This window comes from Macaca thibetana, chromosome 20 (genome assembly GCF_024542745.1).
Source record: "Macaca thibetana thibetana isolate TM-01 chromosome 20, ASM2454274v1, whole genome shotgun sequence".
NCBI classification, from domain to species: domain Eukaryota; kingdom Metazoa; phylum Chordata; class Mammalia; order Primates; family Cercopithecidae; genus Macaca; species Macaca thibetana.
In genome coordinates, this window is record NC_065597.1 from 10,316,793 (window position 1) to 10,330,815 (window position 14,023).

At 56.7% G+C, this 14,023-nt stretch overlaps 4 protein-coding genes across 9 annotated transcripts in view; 2 read left to right on the forward strand and 2 right to left on the reverse strand.

Annotated features, from left to right (window-relative positions):
• NOL3 (nucleolar protein 3) lies at positions 1 to 5,189 on the forward strand. Of its 3 annotated transcripts, XM_050774974.1 has the most exons (5): positions 9 to 76; positions 3,455 to 3,493; positions 3,609 to 3,911; positions 4,067 to 4,396; positions 4,499 to 5,189. In XM_050774974.1, exons 3-5 carry the CDS (start codon positions 3,617 to 3,619, stop codon positions 4,504 to 4,506), a joined length of 633 nt encoding a protein of 210 aa, XP_050630931.1. In that variant the 5' UTR covers positions 9 to 76; positions 3,455 to 3,493; positions 3,609 to 3,616; the 3' UTR covers positions 4,507 to 5,189. The 3 variants fall into 3 exon arrangements, with proteins under 3 accessions (XP_050630932.1, XP_050630931.1, XP_050630930.1); XM_050774975.1 differs by lacking the exon at positions 3,455 to 3,493 and having other exon boundaries at positions 1 to 76; XM_050774973.1 differs by lacking the exon at positions 9 to 76 and having other exon boundaries at positions 3,348 to 3,493.
• Positions 5,051 to 12,746, reverse strand: MATCAP1 (microtubule associated tyrosine carboxypeptidase 1). Of its 3 annotated transcripts, none has more exons than XM_050774946.1 (7): positions 12,648 to 12,746; positions 9,441 to 10,066; positions 9,215 to 9,358; positions 8,830 to 8,962; positions 7,597 to 7,902; positions 7,401 to 7,498; positions 5,051 to 6,378 (listed from the first exon to the last, which is right to left on the reverse strand). In XM_050774946.1, the coding sequence occupies exons 2-7, from the start codon at positions 10,008 to 10,010 to the stop codon at positions 6,214 to 6,216; spliced, it is 1,416 nt and encodes a 471-aa protein (XP_050630903.1). In that variant the 5' UTR covers positions 10,011 to 10,066; positions 12,648 to 12,746; the 3' UTR covers positions 5,051 to 6,213. The 3 variants fall into 3 exon arrangements, with proteins under 3 accessions (XP_050630903.1, XP_050630904.1, XP_050630905.1); XM_050774947.1 differs by lacking the exon at positions 12,648 to 12,746 and adding an exon at positions 10,229 to 10,319; XM_050774948.1 differs by lacking the exon at positions 12,648 to 12,746 and having other exon boundaries at positions 9,441 to 9,515; positions 9,686 to 9,743.
• The window catches only part of E2F4 (E2F transcription factor 4), a 22,427-nt gene continuing 14,290 nt past the window's right edge, over positions 5,887 to 14,023 (forward strand). Inside the window, exon 1 of the mRNA XM_050774951.1 lies at positions 5,887 to 5,990. The gene's annotated coding sequence lies outside the window, so the exon portion shown is untranslated. The remainder of the gene's footprint in view (positions 5,991 to 14,023) is intronic.
• EXOC3L1 (exocyst complex component 3 like 1) overlaps positions 13,767 to 14,023 on the reverse strand; it is a 5,799-nt gene continuing 5,542 nt past the window's right edge. The window contains exon 12 of one of the 2 annotated variants that reach the window (XM_050774926.1): positions 13,767 to 13,991. In XM_050774926.1, the coding sequence (XP_050630883.1) occupies positions 13,953 to 13,991 (39 nt within the window). In that variant the 3' untranslated portion in view covers positions 13,767 to 13,952. The remainder of the gene's footprint in view (positions 13,992 to 14,023) is intronic. The other variant, XM_050774924.1, reaches the window with a different exon arrangement.

Sequence of the window (14,023 nt, forward strand, 5' to 3'; positions counted from 1 at the left end):
GGCCCTCGGGGTGAGGTCTGTGGACCCCGCCCTGCCGCAGGACTCTCAAGCTCTGGGACTGGGTGAGCTCTGGGAGGTAAGGCGTGGGGCGGGGAATCCGTGCGGCCGCACATGCGCAAAGGCTCTTCAGTGACCCAAGACCCTGGCTTCCCCGCCAAAGAGCCCGCGCTGCTAGTTGGGGTTGGGGGCTAGGACCCAGCTCCACACCCCGCCACGTGGCTCTCTGGGAAGCATCGGACCTGTCACCCTCGAAGGACTGGCCGCTAAATAACTTCGGTATTGAGAGCTCTGAGAGCCTCAAAGGGAGGGCCCAGATCAGCTGGAGTCACTACCCCTAGACAGGATAAAGGGCAGGACTTGGGGTCATAGGAGGAGGAGGCTAACATGAAAACAACGTAGGCTGGAGAGAAGGAGGGGGCAATCCAATCTGCACCCTCCCTGTGTCTGTCCCAAGTAGGTGCTGTCCCCTCTCCCTTCCTATGCCCACCAATTGGAGGGACACTCTTAGGAAGCCTCAGTTGAAGAAAGCAGATAATCTGCACGTACACAGTGCAGTGATGTCAGTTAATGCGGTGGTGAGGACATATGTTGTTCACTGGGTACACAGAAGAAGGAACCACCTGCCCCTGGGACACTTAGACATTGGTGTAGACAAGGGAACATTTGAGTCCCGGAGGATGGATAGGTTCATGAAGAGGAGGGAGGGGGAAAGGATTCCAGTCTTAGCGATCAGCATCAGCAAAGGCTCCGAGGTGCCAGAGGCATAGTGAGTTCTCCCAGCCCTGACTCGTGGAGGGAAGCTGGGAAGGGCCTGGCTGTCCAGAGTGGTGGGAGGAGGCTAGAGTAGCCAGACCAGATACTTTTGGTTCTCTCAGATGGGCAGTGGGGTTGGCGGGGGGAGGTAGATAGGTATTTAGGATGGAATTCTGCTAGACAGGAAAATATAGTTAAGTTCCTCATAGTTCAGGCTGGAGCAAGTAAGATTCCAGTTTTACCACTGAATCTCTGAGCCTGTCTCTTTCCTCATCTGTAAAACAGGAACAGCAATCCTAGCCCAGAGAGTTGTCAAAATCACTGTGCTATAGGGCCTAGTGGAATGGGAGTGAGAGGGGCTCAGAGGAACTGTTACAGGACATGAGGTGACGATGGTGGGGTGGCAAGGCAGGAGCTGATGGAGACTCACTGAGAAGGGAAGCAATACTCATCACAGATGGGACATAAAGGGAGATGGAAGGGCAGGGGGTAGTCCTGGTCTCAGCTTGGTGGCCCGGGGGAAGGGCTTCAATGGGAGGGAGCCAGGGTGTGACGGGGGAGGTATAGCATGACACCAGAGGGTACTGAGAGAGACCTGGGAGGCAGGATGGCAGCTAGGACCAAATCCTCTCTCCCAGAGAAGGTCCAGCCTCCTAGAGCCAGGGAAGGAGGCGGAGGAGGGACAGCAAAAGGAAGAAGAGATGGGAGGATGCCTTGTGAACAAAGCCAAGGCGGGGAGGAAGGGAGGTTTTATGGGGGTGGGGGTGGGCTGAGGGCATGGTCCAAGACCTGATGTCTTTGCTTCCTAATGCCGGGGGTCTTGCTGGCTGGGTAAAGTCACTCATAGGAATGGGCCATAATCGGTTGGCAATAAATGGACAAAGCAACTAAGTGCGGTGGCTCATGTCTGTAATCCCAACACTTTGGCAGGCCAAAGTGGGTGGATCACAAGGTCAGGTGTTCGAGACCAGCCTAGCCAACATTGTGAAACACCAACACCGTCTCTACTAAAAACACAAAAAATTAGCTGAGCGTGGTGGCAGGCGCCTGTAGTCTCAGCTACTTGGGAGGTTGAGGTAGGAGAATCACTTGAACCCAAGAGGCGGAGGTTGCAGTGAGGAGAGAATGTGCCACTGCACTCCAGCCTGGGCAACAGAGTGAGACTCTGTCTCAAAAAAAAAAAAAAAAAAAAAGGATAAAGCAAATTAATTCTCCCTAATAGCTGCTGTTGGTAGAGATAGTCTCTCAAGAGTAATCCCAGCACTTTGGGAGGCTGAGATGGGAGGATCGCTCGAGGCCAGCAGTTCGAGACCAGCCTGGTCAATATAGCAAGACCAGGCCCGGCAGGTGGCTCACGCCTGTAATCCCAGCACTTTGGGAACCCGAGGCAGGTGGATCACGAAGTCAGGAGTTTGAGACCAGCCTGGCCAACATAGTGAAACCCCGTGTCTACTAAAAAAAATAAAAGAATAAATACAAAAAATATATAGCAAGACCCCATCTCTTAAAAATTAAAAAAAAAAAAAGGTCGGGCTTGGTGGTTCACACCTGTAATCCCAGCACTTTGAGAGGCCAAGGCAGGTGGATCTTTTGAAGGCAGGAGTTCAAGACCAGCCTGGCCAATAAGGTGAAACCCTGTCTTTACTAAAAATTCAAAAATTAGCCGGGCATAGTGGTATGCGCAAGTAATCCCAGCTACTCTGGAGGCTGAGGCACGAGAATCACTTGAGCCCAGGAGGCAGAGGTTGCAGTGAGCCGAGATTGTGCACTGCACTCCAGCCTGGGAACAGCAAAACTCGATCTCAAAAAAAAAAAAAAGGTCTCTCAAAATAGGGCAATCCATGGAGGAAAATCAGTCCAAGTTCGGCAAGCATTTGTCGGTAGCTTGTGTGAGCTAGGCCCTGGGTACTTCAAGATCAAACAACAAATGTCTGTAGGTCATTCCGAGGTCAGCAGGGAGCCAGGTGGGTCAGCAGGGAGACAGTCACATTGGGAGTTAGGGCTTCAGCAGGGAGACAGGTGGGTCTCAGGTGATGTCAAGAGATCTCGGTCAGAGCTAGGCCTGAAGAAGATTCTGGTATCTCTGCTCAGGAATCAGGGGACCAGGATGGGCCATGAGACCACATTGGCGTTGCATTATGGTGGTGGTGTTGGTGGGAGGGTGTAGAGGCAGGGCTTGTCATGGAAAGTTGGATCTCAGGGTCAAGGTAAGGGGAGAAAGGCAGGGAGGCTCTCAGCACTTTGTGCTCTGGGTGCAGAGGGGACTGGAGGGTAGAGTATGGAAGCAGGGAGCTCTAGTCCTGGGTTCTGCAGGGCCAAAGCAGGAGGCAGAAGGCTGGACTTAGTAAGTAGTGAGGATAGTGAGAGAAATATTCAGCAGTCAGACTGGAAAGGACTTGTCTGCAAGCTGGGTGTAGAGTATCAGCATCAATCCTAGGTTTTTCTGCCTGGTTAGGTGGTGAAGCAGATTTGAGAGAAAGACCTTAGTTTGGATAAACGGGGTCTGAACCCGCCTCTGATTAGCTCAGGAGGTCCCGGTTGGGGAGGGCACTCAGAGAGTAGACAGAGTCCTGGGAAAGGCAGGGGAGGAGAAGAGATTCACAGCTGACGTTTGGGGACAGAAGGAGGAGCCTGAGGAGGAGACAGGACAGAAGCGTCTGGAGAGGCAGGAGGACACTGAGTTCCCTGTGTTGGCCTCCAGGTCCTGTGCTTGCGGAGACCACTGGAGGCTGGAATCAAGGTGAACTTAGACCCCAGCCCGGGTGTTCACTGGGGGCAATGAGAGAGAGGTCACAGGCGGCGAGGGCAGGGGGGAGGGCAGCCCTCTATTACTTCTCTCCCCTTTCTCCATGCAGGCCTGACAATGGGCAACGCGCAGGAGCGGCCGTCGGAGACTATAGACCGCGAAAGGAAACGCCTGGTCGAGACATTGCAGGCGGACTCGGGGCTGCTGTTGGACGCGCTGTTGGCGCGAGGCGTGCTCACCGGGCCAGAGTACGAGGCATTGGATGCACTGCCTGATGCCGAGCGCAGGGTGCGCCGCCTACTGCTGCTGGTGCAGGGCAAGGGCGAGGCCGCCTGCCAGGAGCTGCTGCGCTGTGCCCAGCGTACCGCGGGCGCGCCTGACCCCGCCTGGGACTGGCAGCACGTGGGTCCGGGTGAGTGCTCGGGGCGGGGCCTAGGGCAGAGCGGGGACGGGGTGGGGCTGACCAAAGGCCCGGGGAGGGCGGGGTTGTCGTCTCCCCTAGAAGTAGGAGAGTGTGAAACCTCACAGGGATAAATTGAGCCTCAGTCACTCCCACTTCCGCCCCAGGTTACCGGGACCGCAGCTATGACACTCCATGCCCAGGCCACTGGACGCCGGAGGCACCCGGCTCGGGGACCACATGCCCCGGGTTGCCCAGAGCTTCAGACACCGACGAGGCCGGGGGCCTGGAGGGCTGCGAGGCAGTGCAATCCGGGACCCCAGAGGAACCAGAGCCAGAGCTGGAAGCAGAGGCCTCTGAAGAGGCTGAACTGGAGCCAGAGCCAGAGCTGGAACCCGAGCCTGAAGCAGAACCAGAGCCGGAACTGGAGCCAGAACTGGAGCCAGAACCGGACCCAGAGCCCCAGCCCGACTTCGAGGAAGGGGACGAGTCGGAAGGTGTGAGGCCGCCCAAACCCTGAGCCGGCTTGGCGGGAGGGCATGGCCTGGGAAGTGGATGCGGGACCCCAACTCTTTGACCACTGTTCCCGTCATCTCTAGATTCCTGAAGGCCAGAACTCTGACTGGCCGTGCTCCGCCCATCCTGGATAGGACCTGGGATGCTGCTGGAGCCGAATCGGATGCCACCAAGGCTCAGTCCAGCCCAGTACTGCTGGAAGTGAATAAACTCCGGAGGGTCCACCGGGACCTGGGCTCTCTCCATGATTCTGGCTATTTGCCCAGGAACAGAGGGTGGGTACCTCTGAGTCCCAGGGACCTGGGCAGCCCCAAGCCTACCACAAGCATCATCCAGTCCTCAGCCCTAATCTGCCCTTAGGAGTCCAGGCTGCACCCTGGAGATCCCAGACTAATCCCCTTAGTGGGACAAGGACCTGACCCTCATGCCCACATACACAACCCATTTCCCCTCATGAGCCACTTGGCAGCCTGTGTAGGTACCAGCTCAACCCCATGCAAGTCCCTGGGCTGAACATGGAGCAAGGGGAGGGTGACTTCTCTCCACGTAGGGAGGGCTTAGAGCTCACAGCCTTGGGAAGTGAGATTAGAAGAGGGGAACAGAAAGGGACCTTGGGTAGACAGAGGCCACACACATCATTGTCATTACTGTTTTAATTGTCTGGCTTCCCTCTGAACTGGGAGCTCAGTGAGGACTCTGACCAGTAACTTACACAAAAGGTGCTCTATACATATTATAATATATTCAATGACTAAATGAACAAGGACTTTCCAACTGTGTTTCTGAGTTTTACAGATGGCAAAACTAAGGCCAAAGGATAGGAGTGGGGCTCATACAGCTAAGTCTGAAGGGAAACTGGAAGCAGCAGCCACCTCTGCACCTCACCTGGTCCAAGAGGGGTTCAGGACTTGGGCCACCAAACTCTAGGGCCTGTCCCTCAGGCGCAATTGCAGCTGCTCCTAGGCTATGCCAACCTCTGCCAGAGACCAGCTGTAAGGGTGTGAGCAAAGACAGGAACAGCAGAGGCCAGTAGAGGGAGTGGTGACAGGGCCAAGGGAGCTCTTGGGCTTGACTCTCAAGGCCTGAATCACTGTGTGTGTGTGTGTGTGTGTGTGTGTAATGGGAGTGGGGCTGGGAAAATTGGTGCCTTCCAGGAAGGAATGTCCTGTTCCCCCGCCCACAAAACCTTCAGGAGCTGCTGCTCCCAGTCACAGGAAGTAGACCATATAAATATGGAATAAATATATGACCAGTGACAGATGCAAAATGTCAGAAAGCAGACCCCAGACCAGCTGGGTCTCTACTACCAGGACCCCAGGCTCAGGCCATCAATCACCCCAGGAGAAGAGATCCCAACCCCTACCAGGACCCAGTGAGAGGTAGACAGCACGATTGCTGAAGGAGCACCAAGGGGCCAGGTGAGGGAAGGGAGACTGGAGTACTGGGACAACCAAAGCCATCTCATGCAAGAACAAGTTTCTATTCCCAAACCACCCCCATCCCCATCAATGCTCAGCTCCCTTCCTGCCCCCATGGCTTCCCTCTGCTCAACAGACAGCTGGAGGCAGGAGGGGGACTCAGTTTGCCAGACATGCTGCTGCAGGTCCCCAGGCCCCAGGGAGGCTAGCAAGGGACACAAACCCTTTGATGTTGCCACTCCTCCTCAAGGAATGCTCCTGCCCTCCCAACACCCCCAAGAAACACCCAGGCCGTGGAAGCACGGAGCAAACAGCTTCATGTTCTCGGGGCCTATCTGAAGCTTCTGTCCAGGGCCTCTGTCTGCAGCCCTCAACGGACATCAGTCGGGTAGCAGGCGACCCAGCTCTGCCTCATCCAGCCGGTTGGTGGCCATGATGTGCTCCAGCTGCTGCCGGTAGCGTGCCAAGTCCTGCATGAAGTGGGGCACCCGGGTATTATCCAGCACCCCATGGGGCCGCAGGTGGTCCACATCCTCATAGGACACCTGCAGGAGGAAGCTGGGCATCAGGCATAGGCAGCGGCCCCTGGCTTTTAGGTAGTGGGTTCCAGCCCACTACTTACGGCTCACTGCCCTTTGCTCCAGGACTCCCCTCCTGATCCACAATTAGCTACAACGTTTTATACCTCTAGACTCAATCCTTGGTCTTTGCTCTTTCTCTCAATAGTTTCTTTTTGTCATAGATGCCCTACAACCCCACTTCTCTCTCTAGCCCAGCCTCTCCCCTCACCTCCAAACATGGACATCCAACTGCCTCCTTAATGTCATCCCCTGGATAGCCCTCAGGGTGGCCCCATGTCCAACAGTCAACTCCTGAGTTCCAACTTATGCCAGCTCCACCCTCTTCATAGTCACCCAGGTCAGATTCCAGGGAGGGGGCTTGGACTCTCACCCTCCCATCATGGTAGCCACGGAGTTAAAAGGATTCCCCTCTCTGAAGAGCTCTCCAGCTCGTCCCTTCATCTCCAACCCAATGGCCACTGCCTGGTTAGGCCAGACCACCATCCCTTCTGCAGGAGTGACAGGAAAGGCCTCCTCCATGCCCCTGCACTCCCTTCCCTAGTCCTCTCTCCAATCCACCTCCCATATGACGTCCAGAAGGAGCCTTCTGAAGCAAGTATCAGTGTCAGTCCTCTGCTTAAAGCTCCTCCCACTCCCCGTTGCTTCAGATGAAGTCTGCTTTCCTCGGCCTGGCACAAATGCCAGTGCCAGGGAGTTGCTCCCTGGCCATTTCTGCAGCCTCCTTCCCTTGGCCTTCCCCTGATGGCTCCCTTGGCCTGGAATGCTCACCTCCTTTGAGATGCAGTATTTACATACACCTGCAGCCTCCGTTAAGCACCTGGTTTTGCTGCCAGTCATTTCATCTCCTGTTCTCACTTCCACCCACACTCCCCCCACCACCAGAGGCCTGGCACCCAGCCCTCGGTCTAGCACCAATCCGAGGCTCAGGGAATTCTACAGCGAGGCAGGGAGCTGGCCGGAACCTCTGAAGGTCCACAGCCCCTCACCTTGCCCAGTGAGGTCAGCAGCGGGAAATCGATGGTCTGGCGATGTCGCAGAATGCGCACGATGCCGTCCAGGTACACCTGGTCCTTGCTGAAACAACCTGGGAGCGCAGGAAGGCGGTGAGCCCCTCGACCGAGGCCCTGCCCCTCTCCCCGCCCCCAACCCTGCTCTAAGCACCTCCCCTGCGCTGGCGCCCACCTGGCAGCGAGGTGTCGGTCTGGCCGCGCTTGGCGCGCACGCAATACTCCCAGCGCACGTCGGCGTCCTGCACGTAGCGCGCCAGGTCCTGGAAGAGCTGACGGAAAGACATGCGCGCGGCGCGGTGGATGGTGTAGTAGAGCAGCGCAGCGCGCCACAAGAACGGCTGCTTGCGGAACAGCACGCTGTGTAGGCTGGCCAGGCCCTCCTCCGTGGGGTTAGCCGGCCGCAGCCCGTACCGCAGCCGGCCCTCCGCGTTGTGCCACGGCTGGCGCGCGTTGTTCACGCCCCGCAGGTAATGGGTGCCTGCGGGGAAGGCGAGGGGAGGCGGCGCTGGGTAGGGCGTTCAGGGACCCGCCTGTGAGCCCAGTCCTGGCCCCTCTCCACCTGGCGGGGCTCTGGCCGCGACACTTCCATCCTCATGCTCCCAAACTCAGGCTCGCACTGAAGCTCTCCCAGCCCCAGGCAGCGTGAAGCTCCTCCTCCGGTGGACTCGCACCCAAGGATCCACAGAGGCTCACATACATGAATCCTCTCCCACCCATCCGTCCCCCACCTTACACCCACGCACCCACACACGTGCACGAACTCTCCCGAACTGACACTGCCCCCAGCCCTCCTGGGCACAAGAATACATATACCACCCTGCCCAACATCCTGGGTGCCCCCACATCATCTTGAACAGTCACGCTGATGCACCCGGTAAAAAACACCTCTTGCCCAGAGCAATAGGATTCTCGAGGAAGAGGGACAAACAGAGAGGAATAGCAGTGAGTGCCCTGCATCCTCCTGCCCAGCCTGGCCAGTCCCCTCCTAAACCAGGCGCCATGTGTCCTCAAGCCAAGTCCATTCCCAGGATCTGGCCTTCCATCCACCCTGGAGGGCCTGCGTGGCGGGTGGCCTGGTGGGACCCTGAGGCTTCTCCTTCTGGCCTGTCAGGGCCTCACCAGCCTTACCCCCACTGTCGAGAGAAGTCAGAGAGGAAGTGGAGAGAGAAAAATATATCCGAAAGGACCAAGAGATGAGGGCAAGCCCAGAGCATGGGCAGGCATGTTCTGGCCTACCTCTGTGAGCCAGAGGGCGGAGGTAGCTGCTCAGGAAGGGAAAGCCCTGACCTCAGAAGGGAAGGGGTGGAAACAAAAGGGGGAGTTATTGGGGCCCCTCCTTCCCACCCCTCCCAGCTCCCAGGCCCCTTTCATGCCTACCCATCCACCCGGATACCCACACCCTGACCTATCTCATGCCGCAGCATGCCCTCCAACCAGTACTGGCGGGCTCCGGTCAGGTTGATCGCCAATGTGGGCCGGCTGTTCTCCACCATCATCACTGCCTGGGACAGCAGGTCCTCACTCAGCTGCACCACAACCTGCAGGTGGCAGTGCTCTGAGCCATGGCCACCAGCCTGGGGCCAGGGTGCAGGTGGACCCAATGATGCCACAGGGCAGCAGGGCCAGACAATTGGCCAGGGCACCCGCGCTTCATCATCTCTGCTCAGAACCAGCTCCCACCTCACTGGGGCAGGGGCAGGGGTGGGTTATGTGTGGAGCTGGACCTGGGGTCACCCACAAGACACCCTGATTTGGGGCATGTAGAGGAAGGGCTCTGCAGGCAAGCTCACCTCCCCGACGCAGCCCTCCTTCTGCATGTATTTGCGCACAATGGACCATATCTGGCACTTGGTGAGCAGCTGCCCCCCGGTGGCAGCCTCAAAGTGTTCATAGGTTCCAAACTTCTCCAGAACAGCTTCAATGATGCCAACTGCCTGTACACGGGGCCACAGTGGCTGGTCAGGACAAGCCCCTTGGGTGGTCAGGGCCAGGGTATGGTGGGGAGGCTGGACTGACCTGATGGATGAACTGTCCAGAGGCCTCACAGTACTTCTCCAGCACAGCTGTGGGCATGGGCTCCAGGTACTCGAACTGTGGATTGTAGGTGTAATGGGACTGGAAGAACTTGTCCCGCTCACGGTCCATATTGGTTGGCCGCAGGGCCACCAACATGCAGGGGCTCTTGCTGGCACTATGGCCTGCATCCCTTTGAGTCTTAGCAATGTGAGGCAGGGAGGCTGCAGGCCGCAGGGTGCCCCCACCTGGGTTCTGTCCCCGTCCAGGTGGAGGCCGTCCCAGGGTGCCACGTCCCCGCCGGCCAGTACTATTTACAGAGTAGGTGCTCTCACTGCGACGCATGTGGCCACGGTGGCCCAGGTGCATCTGTGAGAAGGGCTGCTGCTCAGGCTCGGGCTGCAGTGCTGGGGGGACTGCCAGAGCCAGGGGCAAGGCCAGGGACTGAGACCAGGGGTACAGTGGTGGCCCATCTCGGTCTGAGGGCTTCAGCCTATGGCGCAGGGATGGGGGACTGGTAGGCGGGCTGGGGGGTGCCTGATCATACGCCTGAGCCCCGGAGTCCAGCACCATTCTGTCTTGGGGGTCACATCCAGCCGGGTCACTCCAACTCCCGACACTGTCGACCTCTGGGGACACAGAAGGGCATGTGGAGACCAGCATGAGTGGGTGTGACCAAACAACCAGCAGGCCCTGTACTCCACATTGCCTCTGCTGGGCCCTTGGTGGACCCAGGCTCTGCTACCAGGGGTCTGATTGGCTGTAGCGTCCATTGCTTCCAGCAGACTCACCGGAGTATGCTGGGCCGGGGGAAAGCACTTTTTTGTTTTTGCTCTTTGAGACGGGGTCTTGCTCTGTCACCCAAGGTGGAGTGTAGTGCAATGATCGTAGCTCATTGCAGCCTCCAACTCCTGGCCTCAAGTAGTCCTCCCGCCTCAGCCTCCCAAAGTGCTGGAATTAAACAGGTGAGCCACCGCACCCAGCCGAAAGCAAGTTTTAAACACCCACCTAGATGGTGGTTACTGGAATCCTTTCAGCCTGAGCTCCTGAAGGCAAGGACTGAGCCCCTTACTCGTGATTCTAACCTCTGTACTCAGCACTCACTTAATCTGGGAGGTGGTACAGTGTGGCTTCAGCTGCCTGGGCAGATTAGGTAGGTGAGAAAGCCTCAGGGGCTGCCTTCTGCCTATGGCATCTTCTCAGTGCCACCCCTGCCCACCCATCTGGCTTTACCCACATCATCCTGCCCATTTGGCCTCAGTCAGTTTCAATGTCTGAGGGCCCCATGCTTACGCCAGTACCCCCCAGAATGCCTTCTCTCCTCTGAGCCATCTGTTGAAATCCAAGTTAGAATCTGCTTTTGGGGAACAGAAGGAAGCTTCGGCAAATCCAAGCCAATCCCTGGCTTGTCACCTATCTGAGGAATCTTTCCAGTGGTCATCCAAAGCCAGTGTCAGGGCGCTCACCCTGACTCTGTTCCAGGACTCAGTCCAATCTTGTCTCTCCCCAGAGACTGCCTAGAGAGGCTGCAGCTGCTGAGCTTCCTTGCCTGCTCAGCGACTCACTTCCATCACTTCCTACATCATCAATCTCTTCCTCTCTACTGGAGTCTTTCCATCAGCATAAACACATGCTGTTATTTCTCCATCTTAAAAAACAAAACAAAACCCTCACTAGAACCCACACTCCTCCAGCTACAGCCCCACTGCATCTTCCTCCATCTGCTGCTATTGCAGCACATACCTGTAGTCATCTATACCCAGTCTGCAATTCCTTCTTTCCTGTTCTCTCTTAAATACACTCCAATTAGCCTTTTATTCCCGGCACTCCATCCAAATTGATCTAATCAAGGTCACCAATGACCAGCAATGACCTTCATATTGATCAGCACCCGATACAGTTAATCACTGCATCCTAGAGGCCAGGCAGGGTGGCTCACGCCTGTAATCCCAGCACTTTGGGAGGCTGAGGTGGGCGGATCACCTGAGGTTGGGAGTTTGAGACCAGCATGACCAACATGGAGAAACCCCGTCTCTACTAAAAATACAAAATTAGCTGGGCGTGGTGGCACATGTCTGTAATCCTAGCTACTCGGGAGGCTGAGGTAAGAGAATCGCTTGAACCTGGGAGGCGGAGGTTGCAGTGAGCCAAGATTGCACCACTGCACTCCAGCCTGGGCAACAACAGCGAAACTCCGTCTCAAAAAAAAAAAAAAAAAAAAAATTCACTGCATCCTGGAAACATGCTGTCCACTTGGTTTTCCAAAGACACTCGAACTTAGTTCTCCTCCTACCTTGCTGGTCATCCCTATCTCCCTGACCTCTTAACACTGTAACGCTCCAGGATTTGTCTATGGAAACTTCTCCATTTATGTTCACTCCCTAGGTGTTCTCATCCACTCTCGTGGTTTTAAATACAGTAGCTCAGACTTCTTCCATAAAAACTTTAGACCAGTGTTGCCAATTTTGGTGCAATTTGACATAGTGTCTATTTGCCCAGGCTGGTCTTGAATTCCTGGCCTCAAGCGATCTTCCCACCTCAGCTTTCCAAGTAGCTGGAACCAAAGGCACATGCCATCATGTCCAGCTTCAGTGCACTGTCGTTACTTGAATGTTTAACAGGCATATCAAACAGAATATGTCCTCTGTCTGGGATGTTCCTCCCCCTATATAATGGCATGGGTCACTTTCTCACTTTCCTCAAATCTCTGTATCAATACCATGTTATTAGAAAAGCCTCTCTAACACACCCTCTATAAAATAGTAAACCTCCTCTCCCCTCTCCACTATCTTCCCTTCCCCAAATTATTGTTCTCTCTAGCAGTCATCACCATCACTTCAGTACACTTTATATTTGAATGATAGGTATATTGATAGTTATCTGTTTTATCCTTTCCATCATTCACAGCTGTGTCCCCAGAACACAGAACAGTGCCTGGCCAGCAGCAGTTGCTCAATAAATAAATGAATCCAAGAGCCCTTCTTTCAGAACTAGAATTATTCCTTCCCTGCACTTTGCTTCCCTATCTAGACCTCATCTTCCCCCTCTCCACTCCCCTCTACCCTGCCTAATGACCAGCTGCTTGAACAGACTACAGGTCCCAGGTTTCACTCCCTTTAACTAACTGTACACTTTTTTGGACTCCTCACCCCTTTACAGGCTTCTGCCTGGCCCAGTCCCCTCCATCTCCCCTTCTTTCATTCGACATACCTCCTCGAAATTACCAGAATACGCCTGTTTCTTTCACGTCTCAGGTCCTTCCGCCAAGAATGCCTTTGCAATATATTTCTGGAGCAAACTCAACCATTCTTCAAGGCTCAGTTTAGGCCTCACTTCCTCCAGGAAGCCTTCCCCGCATCTAGTGTCCCACTGCTTCGGCGACTTCTTTACTCAGAGCTGTCACTGTCGGAGCCTAGGTCCGTGTTCTCCCACCATCCCCTGAACTCCCCGAAGGCAGGAACGGGGTCTGATTCAACCCCCTGTACCAAGCACCCAACACTAGGTGCATAATGAATGAAGGATGGATGGGGGAGGAGCCCTCGACTACTAAAGGCGGGGTCTGGTGACAAATGAGAGGGTGTGGCCTGTGCGGATAAGAAGCCCCGGGAGAGGACAAGGTGAAGAGCCAATGGGGAACCAGGAATTGAGGAGGGGCGTGACCTGTAGCCAATAAACGGTGGGGGATAAGGCGAAGGGCGTGTCCAATGGAGGGTGGGGCCAGGAGACAATGGAGTGGAGGGTTCTCCGGGAGATCAGGAAAGGTCGCGTCGCGCGCCTCCTCCCGGCGTTTGAGGGGTTCCGTCCGCGTGCGGTGCCCCCACCTGTTCGCCCTTTATCTTGCCGCCCGCCGCTCCAGCTCTGCTACACCAGCTACCGGCCGCCCGGCCGGCGGGAGCCGACGCCGATGACGTAGTCCTCGGGCGCGCGCACGCTCTTACGAAAGCGGGGAGCTTCTAGTCAGTCTCCACGGCGGCGCGCCCGCGAAGCCGCTGGGAGCGAAGCCAGGGAGGGCTGAGGGGGTGGTGTTCGTGGTCCTGGGCCCGCCCCCTTCCCAAGGCCCCAGCGAGTTACTGGGCTTCAGGGGCTCCCAGGTGGCCAGGGCGGCCGAGACTCTTGCTCACGGCCTGGGCGCTGAGACGTGGGGGCGTAGCCCGCGGCCTCGGGAACGCAGTCCGCACAGAGGGCAAATGCCTGCATAGGCGGAGCGCAGCCCGTGTACCAGGTCGGGAGCCAGGATACTTTAAGCGTGTCACTGTGCAAGGATTCCCTGAACCCTCGTGGGCACTTTTATTCCATCCCACCTTCCCCAACACACACACACTCAGGCGTCCGGGAGCCGTGGTTTATTCTGAGAGCAGCCGGGCTCGGGCGCAGGACCCCGAGGGCAGGCAGGAGGCCGGCGCGGGTGCTGGGGCGGGCACGAGGCTGAAGAGGGCGCGGCGGCTAGCGCGGGGCGAGGGCGGCAGCGCAGCCTGAAGCGAGCTGAGAGCGGCCAGTTGCTGCTCCCGGGACAAGTCACCGCGCAGGCCCAAGAGGGCGGAGACGTGGTCCTCGCTGCAGGGGCACCAAGGAGGCGTGTCAGCCCC

Coding starts and splice junctions, on each gene's coding strand:
- NOL3 (XM_050774975.1), top strand. CDS start 3,617: ATGGGCAACGCGCAGGAGCGGCCGTCGGAGACTATAGACCGCGAAAGG. Junction 3,912..4,066: donor CTGGCAGCACGTGGGTCCGG/GTGAGTGCTCGG, acceptor CTTCCGCCCCAG/GTTACCGGGACCGCAGCTAT.
- MATCAP1 (XM_050774946.1), bottom strand. CDS start 10,010: ATGGTGCTGGACTCCGGGGCTCAGGCGTATGATCAGGCACCCCCCAGC. Junction 8,963..9,214: donor AGGAGGGCTGCGTCGGGGAG/GTGAGCTTGCCT, acceptor TGCCACCTGCAG/GTTGTGGTGCAGCTGAGTGA. Junction 6,379..7,400: donor TGCTGACCTCACTGGGCAAG/GTGAGGGGCTGT, acceptor TTCCTCCTGCAG/GTGTCCTATGAGGATGTGGA.